The sequence below is a fragment of the Apaloderma vittatum genome, unplaced genomic scaffold, assembly GCF_000703405.1.
Source record: "Apaloderma vittatum isolate BGI_N311 unplaced genomic scaffold, ASM70340v1 scaffold4850, whole genome shotgun sequence".
Taxonomy (NCBI): Eukaryota; Metazoa; Chordata; class Aves; order Trogoniformes; family Trogonidae; genus Apaloderma; species Apaloderma vittatum.
In genome coordinates, this window is record NW_009693915.1 from 148,219 (window position 1) to 166,177 (window position 17,959).

Here is a 17,959-nt window from a genome sequence, read left to right on the forward strand (position 1 = left end):
AGGTGCTTGGCTGCGCTGTTATTGGATGTCTTGGAGGCTGACGGAAGGAAACAGTCATGGGGTTAGCTCTGCTGCCGTGCTGAGGATCTGTTGGGACTGGTACTGCAGAACTGTGTCCTTCCTGCAAGGCAGAAGCTGAGGTTTCTTCATTTTCTCATGTTCCACCAACTAAAGATTAGAGCAACCTTTTGAAGCTCTCCACTTCCATTGCAGGAAGCTTGAAGCTGGGTCACCCCAGGGATTTTGGGGACTCTCAAACAGAAGCTGCAGAGCTGCTGTCATTATCATATGCCTAAGCTCTGGGACTCCTGGGGAATGGGGTTATTTTTTCACCCTCACCACCTCCTGGAATTAGTAATTGGATGAAGTGTCTGACCAGCATCCTTCTGTCTGTGTGGTTTTGGGGTCTGTTTTACCTTCAGCTTGCCATGAGGTGCAGAAATGCCATCAAGTAAGACATGTACAAGCACAAATTATCACACAGTGGAAATGCTTGGAATTCAGCAGAGCAGCTCAGTCGGTTGAGCGTGGTGCTGATAACACCAAGGTCACGGGTTCGATCCTCGCTCAGTCCCCATGTGTTGCCTGATCTAGTTGAGAGGCGTCCCTGCCCACGACAGGGAGGTTGGATTAAATGATCTCTAAGGTCCCTCCCAGCCTAGGCCAGTCTATGATTCTATGATTGTGGTGCTGGTGCCAGACCCCGCGTTATTGAAGTGACACGAGTGCTTCATACCTGCGTGTTGGTTAAAGCTTTGCCCTGCAGGCAGCAGAGCAGTTTGTAAAAAGCACCCTGGTGCTAGCTAATAAACAAAGCAAGGACCTGGCTGTATTCAACAGCTCCTTTTTTTCCAGTGGATGTTTGTTTTTTCAGATTCCAAAGAAAGTATTAAAAATATAATGCATTAGGGAATCATATCTAAGTATAGCAAATGTTTAAAGCCATATAGGGAAGTATTTGAGATGGGTTTGTATTATATTGAGATATAAATCATGAAGGTCAGAAATCAAATTAGGAGCTGCTCTTTAGTGACTCTTTAGCAACTCAACTTTGATCCTGTCTATGTGTCTTTACTCGTTATTAGCCAAATACCTCCGCTGATGGTTGTGACTGATTCTCACCTCCACAAATAGAAGCACATTTCCTGACTTACAGTCCTATTTTTTTTTTCCTTTTCTTCGCTTATTTTTGCTGCATCAGATTTCTGTATATCTGTCAAGGAAATTCATTTAAATACTCAGGTTCTTACCCTTTGCTTTGGAAAGAAAATCTGTGGAGTCCTTTGAAGCATCTTTTGCCTTGGACAGCCCTCAGCAATGTCTAAAGTGATTATATGTCAGTTATAAGAAATGATTTTTGAAAGTGCCTGTAAAAATTAAAATAGATGTTTCTGTGCACTGTACCAACATCTTTGGCCACTCACATGTTAGAGTGCTGCAAAACAAAACTGTACATAAATACTACACAGTGAAGGAATAAATGCTGACAGTTTGAGATCTTACTGTTTAGCTGCCTTGAGAAATTCCATTTACTGAAAATAATTCACATACATGTTTGAAACATTCATGCCTGTGGTAATTAATTTTCAGCTGAATTGATTTCTGTATGCAAATTGCTCTGAGTAATTATGCAGAGAAGGAGCATGCAAGAGAGAGAGATTTAAATATCTGAGCTTGTTAATCGAAGACATGTTCTCCCCTAGACTTGGGGGAGGGCTAACACCAATTTTCTCCATAATGAAGCAGAATGATTTATTCCAAGATTTGCAGAAGCAGAATAAAAACATTGGTAATTATTTGCAATTATTAGGGGGAAGGGGGGCACACACAGACGTAATCTCTTATTAAATAACATTTTTAAAACCAGAAGTATTACCAATACCAGCTTTGAGAAGAAATGTCACATTCAGCTCCAATAAACAACCGAGTCTTAGTGACTCATTGTGGCCATTTACTAACCTGTAAAATAAGAAAATCTGGGAAGAGGGTATAGGCAGAAACCTTCTGGATGGCTACAGAAGCCTGGAAGCTGATCCCAGGCTTTCCTGGCTGTCTCGTTCCTACGAGGGCGATGGGGTAGTCCCACTGCACTTGGATTAAGCTCCACTGACAGTCCAACCTCGGCACATGGAGTTTACCACTGGAGCGCTGAAAACTATTGTGTTTTCACAGAGAAGCAGAGCAACGTTCACCTGAGTGCTCTGAACTTAATATGTATGTTCACATTAAGAAAGAGAAGCATAAATTCATTATCTATTTCAAAGCTGAGTAGAAGTTCTAATTCTGTGGGAAGTCTCTGGTTTACTTTGAACAACAGAAATGTTAAAACCGAAAGTGTTCTCAGCCGTCATGTGTTGCAAACGTGCATTTTTCCTAGCAAAAGTCAAGGGCAAAGTTGGTAGAGAATTTTGTTAATACATTCGTCAGCTGATTGCGTGGCTTCTTACGCATCTGCTCTACAGCAGTTTTCGTGGAAGCGTATTCTTCTGAGTCACTGCTTATCTGCTTTGATGGCACTTTTCTCTTTGGCTTTCACCCTGCTGTGAGTGGAGACAAGATGCTGATTTGGAATATTGCCTCCTAGATCTGACATTCGACATGAGCTGCCATTTGGGTTTCATGCTGGGTGGGGAAGAAGGCAGGTGAGGAGTCTTCTACAGCCAGGAGCTCTGCTCTCCTTCTCATGCTTCCTTGTGGAGTGTTGCTGGAGTCAAGTAATACATAATAATACTGAAATTCACACCTGTAATGTAATGCATCATTTAATTGAGAAGCTTTGTTTTATTATCAATCTCTTTTGTCTTAAAATACACACTCGGATCTATGCATCAAAGACAGCAGGTCCCATTTTCCAGTTCATCATACCTTTCTCAACAGATGTTCTTCTTTTCTCATAGCACAGTTCCAAGGGGATTGCATAAAAGCAACTGCTCTTGACATTTCATTATGCAGAAGCATTTTTGTCATTGAGTGATCATAGTACTTATTGTCAGGCAATTTTGAAAACAAAACCCCCAATATTTACATAATGTCATTTCTCTTTGACTGTGTAGTTTGTTTCAGCTCCACTAAACAGCTATGAGTTTGAAATTACTCTTCCCCCAAACAAATGGTCATAAAAACAGAATCAAGCTCATAAATCTTGCTGTGAACTAGTCGTACGGTTTCTGCAGGATTACACACCCAGTGCTGCAAGTCATTGAAAGTATTTATTTGTTATCACCCTTTTAAAGTCAAATGTGTGAAAAATAAATGTTGTGATTAACAGTGACCCACAGCTGCAGCATATAGTCTTAAAGTCTTAAAGTTGAACTTCTCCTTCTACTGCCATTGTCTGAACTAAGGAGTTTCCTGCACATCATGATTCTTCTTTCACAATGGTAATATGTAAAAAATGTGAAAAGTGATAGAAAGATATCTGAAACACTGTTGTTAGGTCTTCGTCCAACACTGATCTGTATTGCAAACTCCAAGGCTCTGGTGAATTGTACTTGAAGGGGTTTTGTAATCCTTGTGGTACTGGAAAGAGACGTCAGCCTGTCATTAGGAGGTTGTTCATGGTCTGGTGCAATCCCTGGTGTTTATCATTTACCAATTATTGTGGCATCTCTATGGGATAACCTCATATGTATAGTTTTAAGAGGGAACTTAGGTTGCTATATATAATAAAAGCTTGACCTCCCCCAAAAAAGTGCAAGTCTTTCATCTCTTAATGACAGGGATTCTGCACTTCTATTTTGTTTGAGTGGGCCTAGTACAGGTTTTGGGTCGCTGCGTGCGTATGAAAGCCTTTCCCCTTTGCAGTGCGATCAGCTGACCTACAGAGTACAGTTTTCCTAGAAATATGTTGTGGCCAATGAAGCAGAAACTTTAACCGATATAAACACTTCTTCACTTTTGCTTTGGCGTCAAGAAGAGACTTCACAGCTCAGAGTACCAGGACTGAAAGCAAATGTCAGCAGCAAACATCTAGGTGTGAAGTGAGGAAGACTAAGACTTTTGAGGCAAGATAAAACCCCAGAAATTGTAAATTTTCCCAAGATAAACAACTTCTGAAAATGATTATACTGAGAGATGTGCAGTACTGTTCTTCCCTGAATTTCAACTAGCTGTCTCCTGGGACGGGTAAGTCTCTTGGAGAACAAGTGTGCAAGGTTTGCGCAACATGGAGAAAGCTCAGGCCAGGAACTATGAAGCCGGGACTTGCAAAAAGATAGGGTGACCAAAGTGGGTTTTCATCAAAGAATTTATGTTTGTGTGAAATCTTTAATTCCAATAATGGCTGGACACATGCTCTCTCCAAACATTATGGACTAATCTTCAGCCACTGTCCATTCAGATTAACTGATACATCAGTTTCAATTTCAGTCTCAGTCTAAATCAAAAGTGGGAAAATACTCATATTTTAAAGCCAAGGTTAAGGTATTTTTGTTATTACTGTGCAGTCAGACCTGAGTAACTATGTGCAAACTCTGACATAGAAAAGAGATGACTGTAGTTCTCTTTCAAGCTGATCAAATAACATCTTGATAATAAAAAAGACTTCTTCTCACTCCTCTTCCCACTTTAATTTATTTATTCTTCATTTTCAAAGATTTCATACTCATTGCTTTAGGACAAAAAGAACCGTGATGACGAATTTGGTTATTATGTTTCATCTTATTCCTAAGGGTCTTTTCTTCTGCAGATGATGAGCATCTGCTCCTAGTGATGTAGAAATCTGATTAACAAAGCATGATCTTTGATTAGCATATTTCCAAAATTGTTTCTTATTAGGAGCTCTCCTTAGGGCTTGTGTTGCTTAGCAGTAGAACAACCTTCTAAACTTACTTAACATGTTGAGGAACTTTGCAGACATATAAATCTCAATTTTGACCTTTTGTGTTCATATGAGTTATGTATTCTGTATAAGTAGGAAAAAATCTCAGGAAATAATAATTCATGTTGTGGAGTTTTTTGCTGTCTTTTGACAAAGCTCACATTTTGCTTGTATTTAATAATCTTCCTTCCGCTGTTTTGGGCTGTGTGTAAGGGCTGTTTGTAATGAATAATAAATGAAAGTATTCCTTTGAAGGATCTTCATGAGCTCTTCCACTATGAATGAAATAATTCATCTAACACACAGGAGGCGAAAAGCCTTATTTATTATTATTGTCAGCTTTATTCTTCTTTTTAGATTTTAGAAGTGAGACACTGAGGTAGAGAGAATTTGAGGTCTCATTTGAAACAAAATAGTGACCAGGATTTCCAGCCACATCTTTTCCCATTCCTTTGCTTCAAACTGATGGCCATTCAACAATATTTTTTTCTGTTTCAATAAACATTTTTTTTTATTGCAAAACATTTGAAAGTTGTTTTTCTTTTAACAGTAATGTATGGTGTGATGCCATTTCAGAACATTCAGTTTTCAGAAGTGCATGTGTTGGGGTTTTTTGCCTTAGAAGACCTAAGGGGTTCCTGAAATGGATATAATTCTTTAATTAGAGTATTTTTTACTAGAAGAAATGCTAAGGTATTGAAATTGTGTGTGGTGTTGCATAGACCACGTGGGCCTACGTCACGCTTCTATTCGTGCCAAACTAGTATTGACTTTCAAGGCTAAACCCACATGCCCACTTGTGCAGGCTCTAGCTGACAGAAAACTGTGAACACAAGGCCAGAGAGTGCTTTCCAGCAGCCCAACAACGTTGGCAACCGTTAGCCCCCGGCTTCTAGCCAATTTGCACAATAGTTTCTGTTGATACAGCATTTCCCACCAAGGATGTGTCACCAGCAAAAGCAGACAGTGTGCATGTGCTCCAGTAAAAGTGCAGGGACAGCTGCAAGGAAGCAAAAGTTCTGGTCATTAATTTTTTTTTGTGGGGATAACACCTTTGAATTACATCGGCCCACTGAACCTGTGATCTGGTGGCCCTCCATGCTCCAAGTGGTGCTTACTTATTAAAGGCTTTGCAGAAGGAGGGTACCTCACTCTGTTTTGCGGTTTGAGAATACATAGGTAGACAGATAGGTAAGGAAATTGTGGTTTGGCATTTCAATCCCTGTCAAATATCTGCCTCAGTCTCTAACTCATTCTCCAGTGAGAGCGGAGTAAGAGGATTAAGAATGTATAGCTTGTCTGCTGTGTTCCGGGAATGTAGAGCAGGGGAAGGGCTACTTCTCATGTGCCTGTTAGTCTGACTTAGAAAAGATGCCAAAAAGCAACAGCGAAACACCCCCGAAGAGCCTTTTCAGCTTTTGGTCATTTCAGGGGGGCAAACCCTGGCCCCTCAAACACTGCTTGTATATTTTCCCATTGGCAGCTCATTGGATGTTGATGTCTTGTTGTTTGTGGTGCAGGAAACAGCTGGTCTTTCCTCCTTCCTTGCTCACTTCACCTTTTCTATCATTTTTTAATGGCTTTAAAAGACAAAGCTTTTAACCCTCTGTTTTGTTTCTCCGCTTTCCCTTGCACCAAAGGCATGCCACTAAATACATATGCGCTAGTGAAGCTCAATTGCCCGTCACAAATGTGTAATGGGTGTTAATATGGTAAGAGCTTGTAGCTATGGCTGTTTAAACCAACACAGAGCAGCTGCAGCACTTCAGCACTGCAGGAAAACAGCAAAATCCTCTGCTTGTTGGAAGTACATTTGCTGCCATACAAAGAAACTTGGTACAAAGCGAACTAAAACTTCTTGTACGTCAAGTAGTATCCTTTAAAAGTTTCTCTTTCAGTAAGTGGGAAACTCACTTATTGTGACGTGCAATAACAGGTTTATATGGTCCCAAAAATGAAACTTAGAAGAGTTGCCCATTTCCAAGAGTGGCCCATTATGTGGGGTTGGAGCAAAATGAGATTTGAGGACACATTGAAGAGGAACAGAAAGCCAAATCCACAGCAAAATAATGTCCAAAACAAGCTTACATAAAAATCACTTCTTAAACAAAGGTGAAATTTCTCTGCGTGGCTGTGACTTCCCTTCTTCTGAAGTATTCTCATAACCATGTTTTGAATATTTGCAGTTCATCCTGGCAGATATGTCCTTTTGTAAGAGAATGAATTTGGATAGATGGCCTTTTAAATAGGACTTGATTGCAGCAAAGTATTTCTAAGGCATGCTCTAATTGCAGTGGTATTCAGCATTTTACTGTTTTCACTCCTGTTTTCTTGTTTGAAAGATCACCAAATCACCACTTATTTCAGGAAAACGTCTGTATGAACTTGGCAGGAGCAGAGAGGCTTGCACACTGGCAGGACAGTCCATACTGTCTGCTTTTGTTGAGCTTCCAGAGGAATCAGGAGTCTGCTCCGGCACCTGCTCCAGTGCCTGATGGACCAGCATCTTCTCGCCTCTGTGAAGGGGCAGCTCCTGCCTCCGCTGAGATCAGACCCTCTTGCTCGCTTTGGGTGCTAAACAGGATGATCCTGAACCAAATCCTAATTTTACCAGCATTTCTACAAGATAACACGACTGTTATATAGTATCTGTCAAGTTAAATTTCTTAGAGCTCTGCAATGTGTCAGCTATTAGATAGCTTCTAAAATACTAGTCATTTGGTTACATGTATTCTATTCCACCATAACTCTTCTATGAAACAAACAGCATGACATAGACTATTATATCAGAAATTCATCCCAGAGTATCCTGTCTAATATTAATGTGGATGCTAAGTTAGACTCAGATCACTGTTCAGTAGTCAGAAATCGTTAGCTGTCTGTCTACTTAACCATCTCTGTTTAACATCCGGTCTGAAAACAACGGCACATACTATAAAATAGCAAAGTATTTATTCACTCAGATGTGGGAGTGTTCATTCTAGCAGGTTGTCATCTGTCAACCAGGAGAGAGCTTTATATGCATTTCTCACTTCCTTTTTTTAATCTGTCTGGTTTTTTATAGCTCTCGATCCATCCAAAGATCCATGTTTGAAGGTGAAGTGCAGCCCACATAAAGTGTGTGTCACTCACGACTATGAAACTGCTATTTGTGTAAGCCGCAAGCAGCTGGTACACAGGTAAGGAAACTTTTTGTTATCTGAGGTTTTTGTGTCTTCATAGGCATCCAGTACAATGAGAAGAATTAAAATGGGAAAACTCCGAAATTCAAATCAAAAACTGTAATTTTAAAACATTCCTTTAAAGTTTAATTTGCATTTTTTCTCAAAACCAAACAGAAGTCTTAGTATTTATAACTGAGGCTATTTCAGAAAGATGAACTCGAGTGTGATGCACTGTATAGTGTGTAGAGCAGAATGCTCTCCCCGTTCTGGCAGTGGTTTTCTCCTCCCAGAGAGCAGTATCTATGTATATTTTAAAATCTGAAAACCAGGAATATGAAAGAATATGAAAACATTTTGTTAGAGACATTGACAGTTCCGGTAGCTTAATTCGAAGCAATTAAAAAGAGATTAATAAAGATATTCTTACAAATAAATATATCAAACTTTTGCTTAGATTTGGTAAAGAACTGAAAAATTTCAATCGAACTTTGTAGACCATCTCCCTGGAGAATCACATAATTACAGGAAGCTCCAGATGGAATTGTTGAATGACTAAATTAGGAGCAAACGAAATAGGTAATATGTTAAAAGCTTTGGTCAAGATGTTCAAATTAGTCTACAGCACTTCACTAAGAGTAGCTATGAGAGAACAAAGAGTGATAAATCTGGGCACTGGTCTCCGATTTTATTCCCTATTCAGTAGGGAAGCAAAAATTTCCCTGTAACAACCCAGGTCCCTAAACGTTATTATCAGTACGTCTTCTAAATCTCATCTTATCTCACTGCTGCCTGGCTGAGGAAACTAATCCAGTACAAAAAAACCCCAAAGTCTTTGATTTATAATATAAAGTTAATTGTGTGATGTGCATGAGGCAATATGTTTAATCTTTGGTTTTCAGTATAGAATGAAGGATGTTAGGAGTATGGCTGTGTGCAGTGCTTACATTCTAATGACATTTTTGGCGTTACATAACTTACATTTTCTAGTTAGGATGGATTTAAAGCGCATGCATTATATAGTAGTCCTTATGATATATAGACATAGATTTTGAGTCAAATGCTTTCTGAGCTATTTCCAGTATTTAATGCCCCAAAAGCGGTCTAAATGGTACAGAGTAATGGTACAGAGGAGGAGCTGAATGTCCTTTTTTTCCAGAAACCAGGCTGTGTTTCGTGTGCTCTCTCTATGATTCCTCCACTGCCTGCAGCTGTTTCAGCTAACCTTTGAGTAGCACTGTGACTATGGAGATGAAGAGCAAAGTATTGAAAATTTACTGTGAAAATTCTCCAAACAGTTTCCAGCAAGTTTTGTAAGGCTCAAAGAACTATTGCTGATGTGTGATACTGGCGCATATATCCCCACAGTGGTTTTATTCTCAAAATACCCCACTACCTTTGCCTCTGAGGGTAGACATGTGAATGAGGAAAGTAACTGGGCCAAATTCTCTGCTGATTCGAACCAGTGGAGTGACACCGCTAAAGATTTTCATCTTTAGTCGCACCTTTCTTCTGTGCCTGACCTGAATGCTGCTCTGCGTCTGACTCCAGGCATATTTAAGGTCATGTTAATCAGGAGTAAATTAATCACAGGAGGTGGAGTTGCACCTGTTTAAAACCAGTGAAAGCTCGAATATATTTGTGTGGGCGCATGTGCGGTGAGAACTGTCGAAGAACCCAGCACCATTGCGATTGCTCTGCACATCCACAGCGCTTTTGGGTGTGCTCAGAAGGATTTTCCATTTCATGCATCATTATCAACTTACTGTAGTGGCTTTACAAAGCATGTAGGCTCAGCAAAAAGTAATCAGGAGAGCAACATCTTGCATTATTGCTGAGGCTTCCAGACAGATCTACGCCGATTTGCATCACCTGATTAACTGGCCCACTGAAGAGTTGCAGCCCAAGGAAGATGTATTTTTCCAGGCATAGTGTAGCTAACTTTGAAATTGCTGGTGACAATGCGATGCCATCGCTGTTTCATTGCCTTTGCGCTGGAATGCACGCTTTTTAAACCACTTCAGGAATACAATAACGGCGTAGAAAATTGAGTTAAATGGAAACTTGTTGTTTTCCATTTACTCAGTCCCTGGCTCCGTGCTGGCTAACTCATCCTGTCTGGTTTTCAGACCTTCAGAGTAGGACTCTCCCGTCTGGCAGCAGGGCTGTGGCTTTGGTTCTGGCCGTGCTGGGCCTGCTGGAAGCAAGATCCCCTGACGCACCTGGCAGGGCACATGGGGTGGGTCCCTGGGAGGGAGAGCAGCTCACACTGACAGTAGGTTTGATCATGGGCTCCCCTACCTGCTAGTAGTCCCCTACCCCAGGGGCAGCCTGACCTCTCTGGTGCAGCCTCTTCCTTCCCTCCTCCTGCTTCTCTCCAGAGTCACCCAGAGAGCAGCCCCAGGTCTTGAGGTTAAGGGAGATAACGTCTGAGATATGTTTCAGGCAGATAATAGTGTTTTCTCAGCACATCCTCCAAGGCATTTACAGCACAAATTGGACAAGGCATTAAGAGAAAAGGCAAGACTGAGCAGTGATGGAAGAAAAAGATAAATTTGAATGTACTTTCTTATATGAGTAATAGTCCTTAGACTAATCATAGAGCCTTATGAAATCGTTTGTGTGGATTAAAACCGCTTTCAATTGAGACATGATCTGTGAGGAAGAGATTTTATTAGTTTGGTTTTGCATGAAATGCAGTAATTAATATCTCTCAAAGATTTCCCATGCATTTGCAGTCCTGTAAAACGTCACGCCCTTTGTCTCTGCTGGTCTTGCTAATGCAGCTGATGGGAAGAAAAGATGTCACTCTTGGGCTTTTTTGAAAAGAAGAGAGTGAGAAAAGAGGATTGATGAAAAAATAATGGGCATATTAACATGAGCAGGGCTTACAGCGTTATTCAGTCCATTTAACTGGCAATCACCAATTAGTTTATCACTGCAGTGCATGTCACTCACAAAGGTAATCATGCAACGTCTCTGCTTCTCTGCTGAGACATAGAAATCCAGCTATTTACTCAGTATTTCTTCAGTACTTTCGAGGCTACTGCTGCTGACAAAAGAGGCCAGTACTGAGTTCCTCACAATATTTTTTTTTAAGATCTGGACAAGTTCCCAGATAAAACATCTGTTCTTCTAAATTACCCATCAAAAGGTTGGTCTGACCAATGGGGCAGTGTTGGCAACTACACTTACCCACAGCCAGCAGAAAAATCTCCCTCTCTTGCTGTACAAACCCTGCAGCTGGTAACACCATTTCTTGTCAGGAAGGACTGAAAACAAGTCCAGTAAAACATCTCCACGTGTGAAACTGCATTTTCATACCACTGCTATTCTATGTGTGACTTGTGTGATTTGAATTGTATCCAAAAGAATGAGGAAAACTAACAACTGCAAGAATGTCAGTAACCCACCTGCCTGGGAAAAATCTTTGACCACAGCAAATGCTCTTTTAGGGATTTACTGAAAAGTTGGGCATATAAGCAAGGGTTTTAAACAGCACTATTCCTCAATGTCTGGTTTAGGTCAACAGTTGCCATTTAAAATGCACCAAATACAGGGCCTATAAACACTAACCCTGTTGTTTTGGTCTCCTCTCTGACTCGTGTCTGTGTGTTTCCTCTTGCTTTGCTGCTAAATGCTACTGAGGGTTGGCACACCACCGAGGACTCCTTTGGGGCTGATATCCAAACCTCGGAGATGATTAATTATCTTTGGCTTTACTAATAACATCAGTTTGTTCCCCAGTTAGCCTTGCTGTGTTCATGGCTTTTTTTCCTATTCTCTTGTTCATTTTCATGCTGATTCAGAAAATAATTGTTGTTCATTTGTGTATTAAGTACAATTCAAGGAAAAAAAAGGGAGCTTTATGAAATAACACGTTCAGATTCCTGTCGGTGCATTTGTGAGTGTTAATTGCATGTATTTTACTTGTATGTATTTTCCTGAAAGAGCTACCACAAACAGCAGGAGGAGAGAACCCAGGCAATAATAGGGCAAGGCCACTGTGTAGTTCATTCATTTCTTTGTCTTTCTTCATGGAGATGATCCGGCTGGGTTTTCTAGGAAGCTAGAATGTTTGCAAAGCAAGCGTGACTGTTTCTAACTTCGCTGCAAATCCCTGCTTTTCTTTCAGTTCAGGCTGAAATGAAGAGGGGAGGGATGTGAGTCCCTAACAGGGTGAATTCCTCCCCATTTCACTCAAGTCTTGAAGCTTTTTTGTAAGCTGGCAGGTTCAAGACAGGCAAAATTATGGAAAATCCACTGTCAAAATACTGTTCTTTCAATTATCATTTAATGCAGTTATTTTCAATGGTGCTGCAGTGGAACATAGTTTGTTCATCCGTCCTGGGTAGGCAGCTTGCCAAAAATGTTCTGGGACACTTTCTGGAGCAACAGGACTCCATAACTGTAGTGGGGAGATGTGGGAATGCACTCAATAATTTAGGATAATACAGCTCTATAATAAAATCGTTATGAGGATTAAATGTTAATGTATGCACTGGATGTGGAAAACATAAATAATGAAATTATTTTTCACTTTGCAAGAGGTTTGTTTTGTAATTTATGGGATGAATTCAGAGTTATGATTTAATTTTTACTGCTAATTTGTTCATGGGCACCAAATGAATTATTTTGCTGGTTAACATTTTCAGAATGAAGGGAAGAAAACTACCTAGTTTGGAGCAAAAATGGAATCGTTTGACCATTGTCAAAAGCCATTTCAGCTTTGTGGATTTTTTTTTCAAGTAACAACAATATTTACTTCTCTTTGCAAACTGTTTTGGAGTCACTAAACCTGATTTTCTTGGAAAAAAATGAATGTTTTCATGCAAAACATTTTATCCACCTCTAATGCGTAGCATTGATTTCTCTAATCTACTGACATGGATTTTTGCTTCACAAGAGAGCATTGAAATATTTTATTAAACACACGCTCACAAAAAGCAACAGATTGCATTACTTTTTTTTTTCCCCCAATAAATGCATCGTACTGGGGAAACTTTCCAAATTTAGGCTTGTTATTCCAAAGGGTACCTCTGACAGAATACTGGAGAATTATTTTAGTTCTCCATGAATGAAAGTTCTAGACATGAACAGGATGGAGTAAAAGGCATTTTTTTTTTGTAATTTGTAAACTATAGTGCATTACTCTGTAATGACTATTATTCTTTCTAATATCTAGTCACTCATGGTACATTGCACAGTTTACTGTACCTCATGCTGTTTGTCCAGAAAAATAAATGAGGAACCAGGAAAACCACAGAGCGACAGGACTTTGAGGTCACAGCCAAGTACAGCACATAATGTGTTATGCAAGTGATGTGCAAGTCCTTAGAGAAAACTTGAAAGCTTTTAAAAGTATTTCATCTTTTTTCTGCCTGACAACAAAGGCATGCCTGCTACAATGCAAAAAAAAGTAAAAAAAAAATTGGATTTTGCAGCAGCCACATGGAAATCAGGAATGTTTGTTTTTTCCTATGTGGGCTAAGTTGCCTTTTAATAGGACAGAGAGCACACAGGATGACGTGCCATCAATCCACAAATGCTCAAGGGGACTGTTGACTATTAAGACAGAACAGCATAAGAGCACTATCCTTTATTCCCCTTTATTGCAGTTATTTTTAAAATTTTGATTATGAAAATTATGATCTACTCATGAACTCTTAAAGGTCAATAGCTTTTCCTCCAAGACAGTCTCCATCTTTAGCAGCCTGGAATTCAGTCCAAGGATGCTTAAATATTGGAACTGCACTCACTGGATATAAAAGCAGATATTACTCTGCTGAACAGGATAATCTGTGAAATGTAGGTCTCCTTCTCCAAGTGGTCCATTACTCAGTTCCAACTCTGCCTAAGGTAAATTCTTTTGAACTAAAGAGACCATAGGGAGGGTCTGTGGAGGCACTAGCTTTCATCAGAAAGATGACAGGAGCTAGTTCTGTTCTGAGTCATGAGAGTGACCTTCTTGCTGCCAGGAGTTTCTGTACAAAAATCCTGCAGTTTATTATTTTCTGGAGGAAGCTGACTGTGGTATCTCCCTTCAATAGACAGGATTACCTGTACCTTTCAGGCTGTTTTCTGGCTTTGCCGAATTCTAGATACACTGTTGACTTCAGTGTATTTCCAAACTCAGAGGTAAAAGATCCCTGAGCATTAGCAAACATGTAGAAGGAAAGATCCACTTTCCTTGACTGTAGGTACTGCAGTCATCTTCAAAGCTGAGCTCAAATACAGTTCCTGACTCAAAGCATAAAGTGCCCAAGTTTTGCACCATTCTTTTTGGCATTTTCATGCATTTTCAGACTTCCACCGAAGAAAAATGTAAAAATGCTGAAGTGTTGTCAGGCAGAGCACAGATATCTCCTGTGGAAATTGCCCAAGATTGTCACCAGTAGCCTAGATGTGAACCTTTCTGCATCCCAAGGCCAATTAGCCACTCTGCACCTCCTGCCAGAACTGGTAACTCATTGCTAGTCATGCTTCATCAGCTTTAGAGCTCATTAGCGTAGTGCAAGGTGACTGTCTTCTATTGGACATGAGCAATTTTTTAAATATATGGTAGTGCACAGCTCTTTTATAATGGATTTTTGAGTGTGTCGTCCTCATCTCTCTCTGCTTTGGCAATAGCAATAGATGAACTTGTTCTTGCTATCAACAGGGGATTTGCTGTATTTTATTCACAGTCACCAAGCACCCGGCTGCTGGGGTGAACATCTTACTGCTAAGGTCATTGTCTTCTACTCTGCAGCTCCTGTCTTACTGTGCTCTACTTTATTGTGAGGAAGCTGCAAGGACAAAAGGAAATACAATGGTTATTGCGACATTCTCCTGCTGCAGAACTCCTTTTAGACTAGTGTCAGAGTAGTCTCTGAAAATCACCTCACTACTTCTGGATACCTTTGCTGTCATCAGAAAGTTATTATATTGAATAGAAAGTAACCTGTTATGTTCTGCACTTTAATTAACAGTTATAAATAGTTTATGCATTTAAAAATAATATTATTGAATTGGTGGAATACTGCTTTGTAATATTCCTACTCTTATTATTTCTAGTTGTACATTTTAGCTGTATATGAAAATAGACCAGAAGTGACTGCTTGGATCATTAAGTCCAATCCCTCTGCAAGAGTATCATATAAACTTTTTCATTAGCTTACCGAGTTCTGTCTTACATATAATAGGGTTTATTGCCCCTTCTACTCCGTTTGGAAGAATCCTTACCATCTCATCCCTTCTAGTTAGAAACCTGGTAATATCTAGCCCAAATTTATTCAAATACAGCTAAAACTTCTGGTGTTTTCCCAAATTGTTCCTCAGTACTTATTTGGAAATAATGACCTTCTGTGGTTTTGCTAGACTTAGCAAATGGTTTTACTCTATTCTTACAGTTCTCTTAAAAAGACATTCCTCTTGCCTATCTCAGTTTTTCCTGGGTAGCAGAGCTTAGTGGGCTTGGCTGCTAAGTCAAGAAATTAAACTCAAAATTAGCACGCAGTCTTTTTTTCCTATTGAAACTCTTTACATATCTTTAGGTATTCTATTCCCCCTGAGTCATTGCTTATTACATTTTTTAATCTTAATTTCTTAAATTAATCCCCTCTTTTAAGTGCCTGTTCTGTTCATGCCTGCTTTAAACTTGTGATTGTCCTTCCATGAGCCCCAGTAGAATATGTGCCATTCAGACATCCATATTCCAGGTGGGCTTTCCACTGGCCTTTCTGGAGAACAGTTCTGGCCTTGATGTTCTGTGTATCCCTGGATAGATACACGTGCAGTTTGCTGGTTCAAGGATTTGTATATAACATTCTACATTTTTTCATCCTCACTAGAAACACAGAATAGCCAAAATTACTTTTCTCTGAACAAACATTAACATGATAACAAAAAGAGGGGGAGGAGAGGATTTGAAACAGATACCAGCCGTACCTACTTGAATATTACATATAAACTATACGTCAAATTCAGTGTTTAGAGCTCTAAGATCTAACTAATGTGAAACTTAAATGTGCAATGGCGGAAAATGCATGTCTGACAGTTACTTGGAATGTCAGATTGTGCAGCAGATTCATAGGAAACAGAGGCCAGCAGGAAAACTTATATATATGAAAGATAAACTAAGGGCAACCCAATGTTTGTTCTTCAACGGTTTTGCTATCTCAGTGGGTTCTTTTGTTGACTGCAAAATTGGTCATATATAAACCTTTTGATATAGCTCTTATCAATTTGTCAAGAGCTAGCATCCCAAGCTAAGTTAGCATCTAAAACCTCCTCTTTCCCTTGAGATATCTGAAAGAAAGCTGAGTTAAAAGTTCAGTCACCTCCTTCATGCCATTTCTGTTCCTGACTTGGATTGTGAGCTCTTTATAGCATAAGGGATGTTGGCTTTTTTGTTGTTTGGAAAGCTCCTCTTGCGCGTGCCAAAGTGACCAAGAAAAGAAAACAGTAATTGGTATAAATGTCATCTGCTTGGCATGAATAGAGTTGGATGGGGCACGCTGCCTTTGTATCCTTGTCCTGGAAGAAGACCTTAGGCTTTGCATGTGGAATAGCTTGGTAATTCATGGCTTTTCAATGCTTTTTCAAACAACCACAACACATTGTTGTCACTATTGTTAAAATACAAGCAGGTGGATATATTAAGATGTGGGACCCAAGAGCTCTCCATGTACCTGTCAGCAGTATCGCATTTCACCATTGACCTTGTAGGTCCCATGCATGTGTTTTTGCCTTGAGGTGTTGGCTGACTTTCTCTATGACTGTGTTAACCCTCACAAAACATGGAATCTGCAGGCTTTGTGGGTTTACCACAGCCCAGTAGGTTAAGGATGTATGTCCCGACTCGAGTTTTTTGGATTTTCTGTGTTAAAAATCTGAACCATAGAATTGTCGGGACCAAATTTATTATAGTATTTAAGATGTGTCTGCATTTTTCTGTTCATCCCTATCTTACATCTTGACTAACCTAGTCAGACAGAAATTATTATTTAATGTTTACAAATGACCTCCAATGCTCTGAAAATTATTCTGTATTTATACAATAATCTGTTTACTGGAGATTCTAAATTTATTGCTGGTTTTTGCTGTAGAAGCCCCAGGACATGAATGTGTTCAGTGGAAAAGTCTTTTTAGTGCTAATAAAAGGCCTGCCTTTGTAATATTGGGACTGATGTTTACAGCAAAGGAATTTTATTAAAGCTTTTCTTCAATTTCCAGCATCCCATTATATTGGAAAAAGTATTAAATGAGCAGCATTTTGAAATCTGCCTTTTGATAAATGCCGTTATACATTCCCATTGCAGTGAATATTGCAAACAGTACATTTTGTATAAAATTTGCAAATTAGGCCTTAAAAATTTTTGCGTTTCATCTGATGCTGGTCAGTTTGCAGCCTCAATATATATGACCTTTAACTCTACCAAAGACTGATCTTTTTTGTTCGTAAAACAGAAATTTCCAGTTAATTGCTTCTAAAGCCTTTTGTGAAGTGAAAAGCATAGGTAGCAATAGGCTGAAATTCTGATGCGTTGGGCCAGACTCCTCTTTTACACCTCGTGCCTTGCACAGGTCACAGCTTTCTCCCCTGCGTGTGTGGCTCAGTTGGGTGGGAGCTTTGGCCCCTCTAAAGATCAAAGTGGTTTTCTGCAGAGTTCTGCTGAATTTTGTACCTCCTTCAACATCTTCTGAGGCACAAAACTTCTCTAGGAGAAGTGATGAAGCCATATCCAGGACCACACTGAGGAATTCACTGGCAAGTATCTTGGCTTTTGTTTTTGAGCTAAAGGTTGTCAGAAACTTATGCCGTGAAGACCTTTTCCGCATAAGTTTGCCAGCTCCAAAATAGATTAGCAGAAATACTTGAATGATAGCTAATATGACAAGTTGCAAAATGTAGTCTTAGGTGTTTTATTTCTTTCTCAGACATGCAGTTCCATCTCATGGCACTCTTTTGAAACAAATAGCATATGAAAACAATGAA

At 39.7% G+C, this 17,959-nt stretch overlaps 1 protein-coding gene across 1 annotated transcript in view; it reads left to right on the plus strand.

Annotated features, from left to right (window-relative positions):
• SPOCK1 (sparc/osteonectin, cwcv and kazal-like domains proteoglycan (testican) 1) overlaps positions 1–17,959 on the plus strand; it is a 268,007-nt gene that overhangs the window by 148,166 nt on the left and 101,882 nt on the right. The window contains exon 3 of the mRNA XM_009865464.1: positions 7,884–7,998. Coding sequence (XP_009863766.1) covers positions 7,884–7,998 — 115 coding nt within the window. The remainder of the gene's footprint in view (positions 1–7,883; positions 7,999–17,959) is intronic.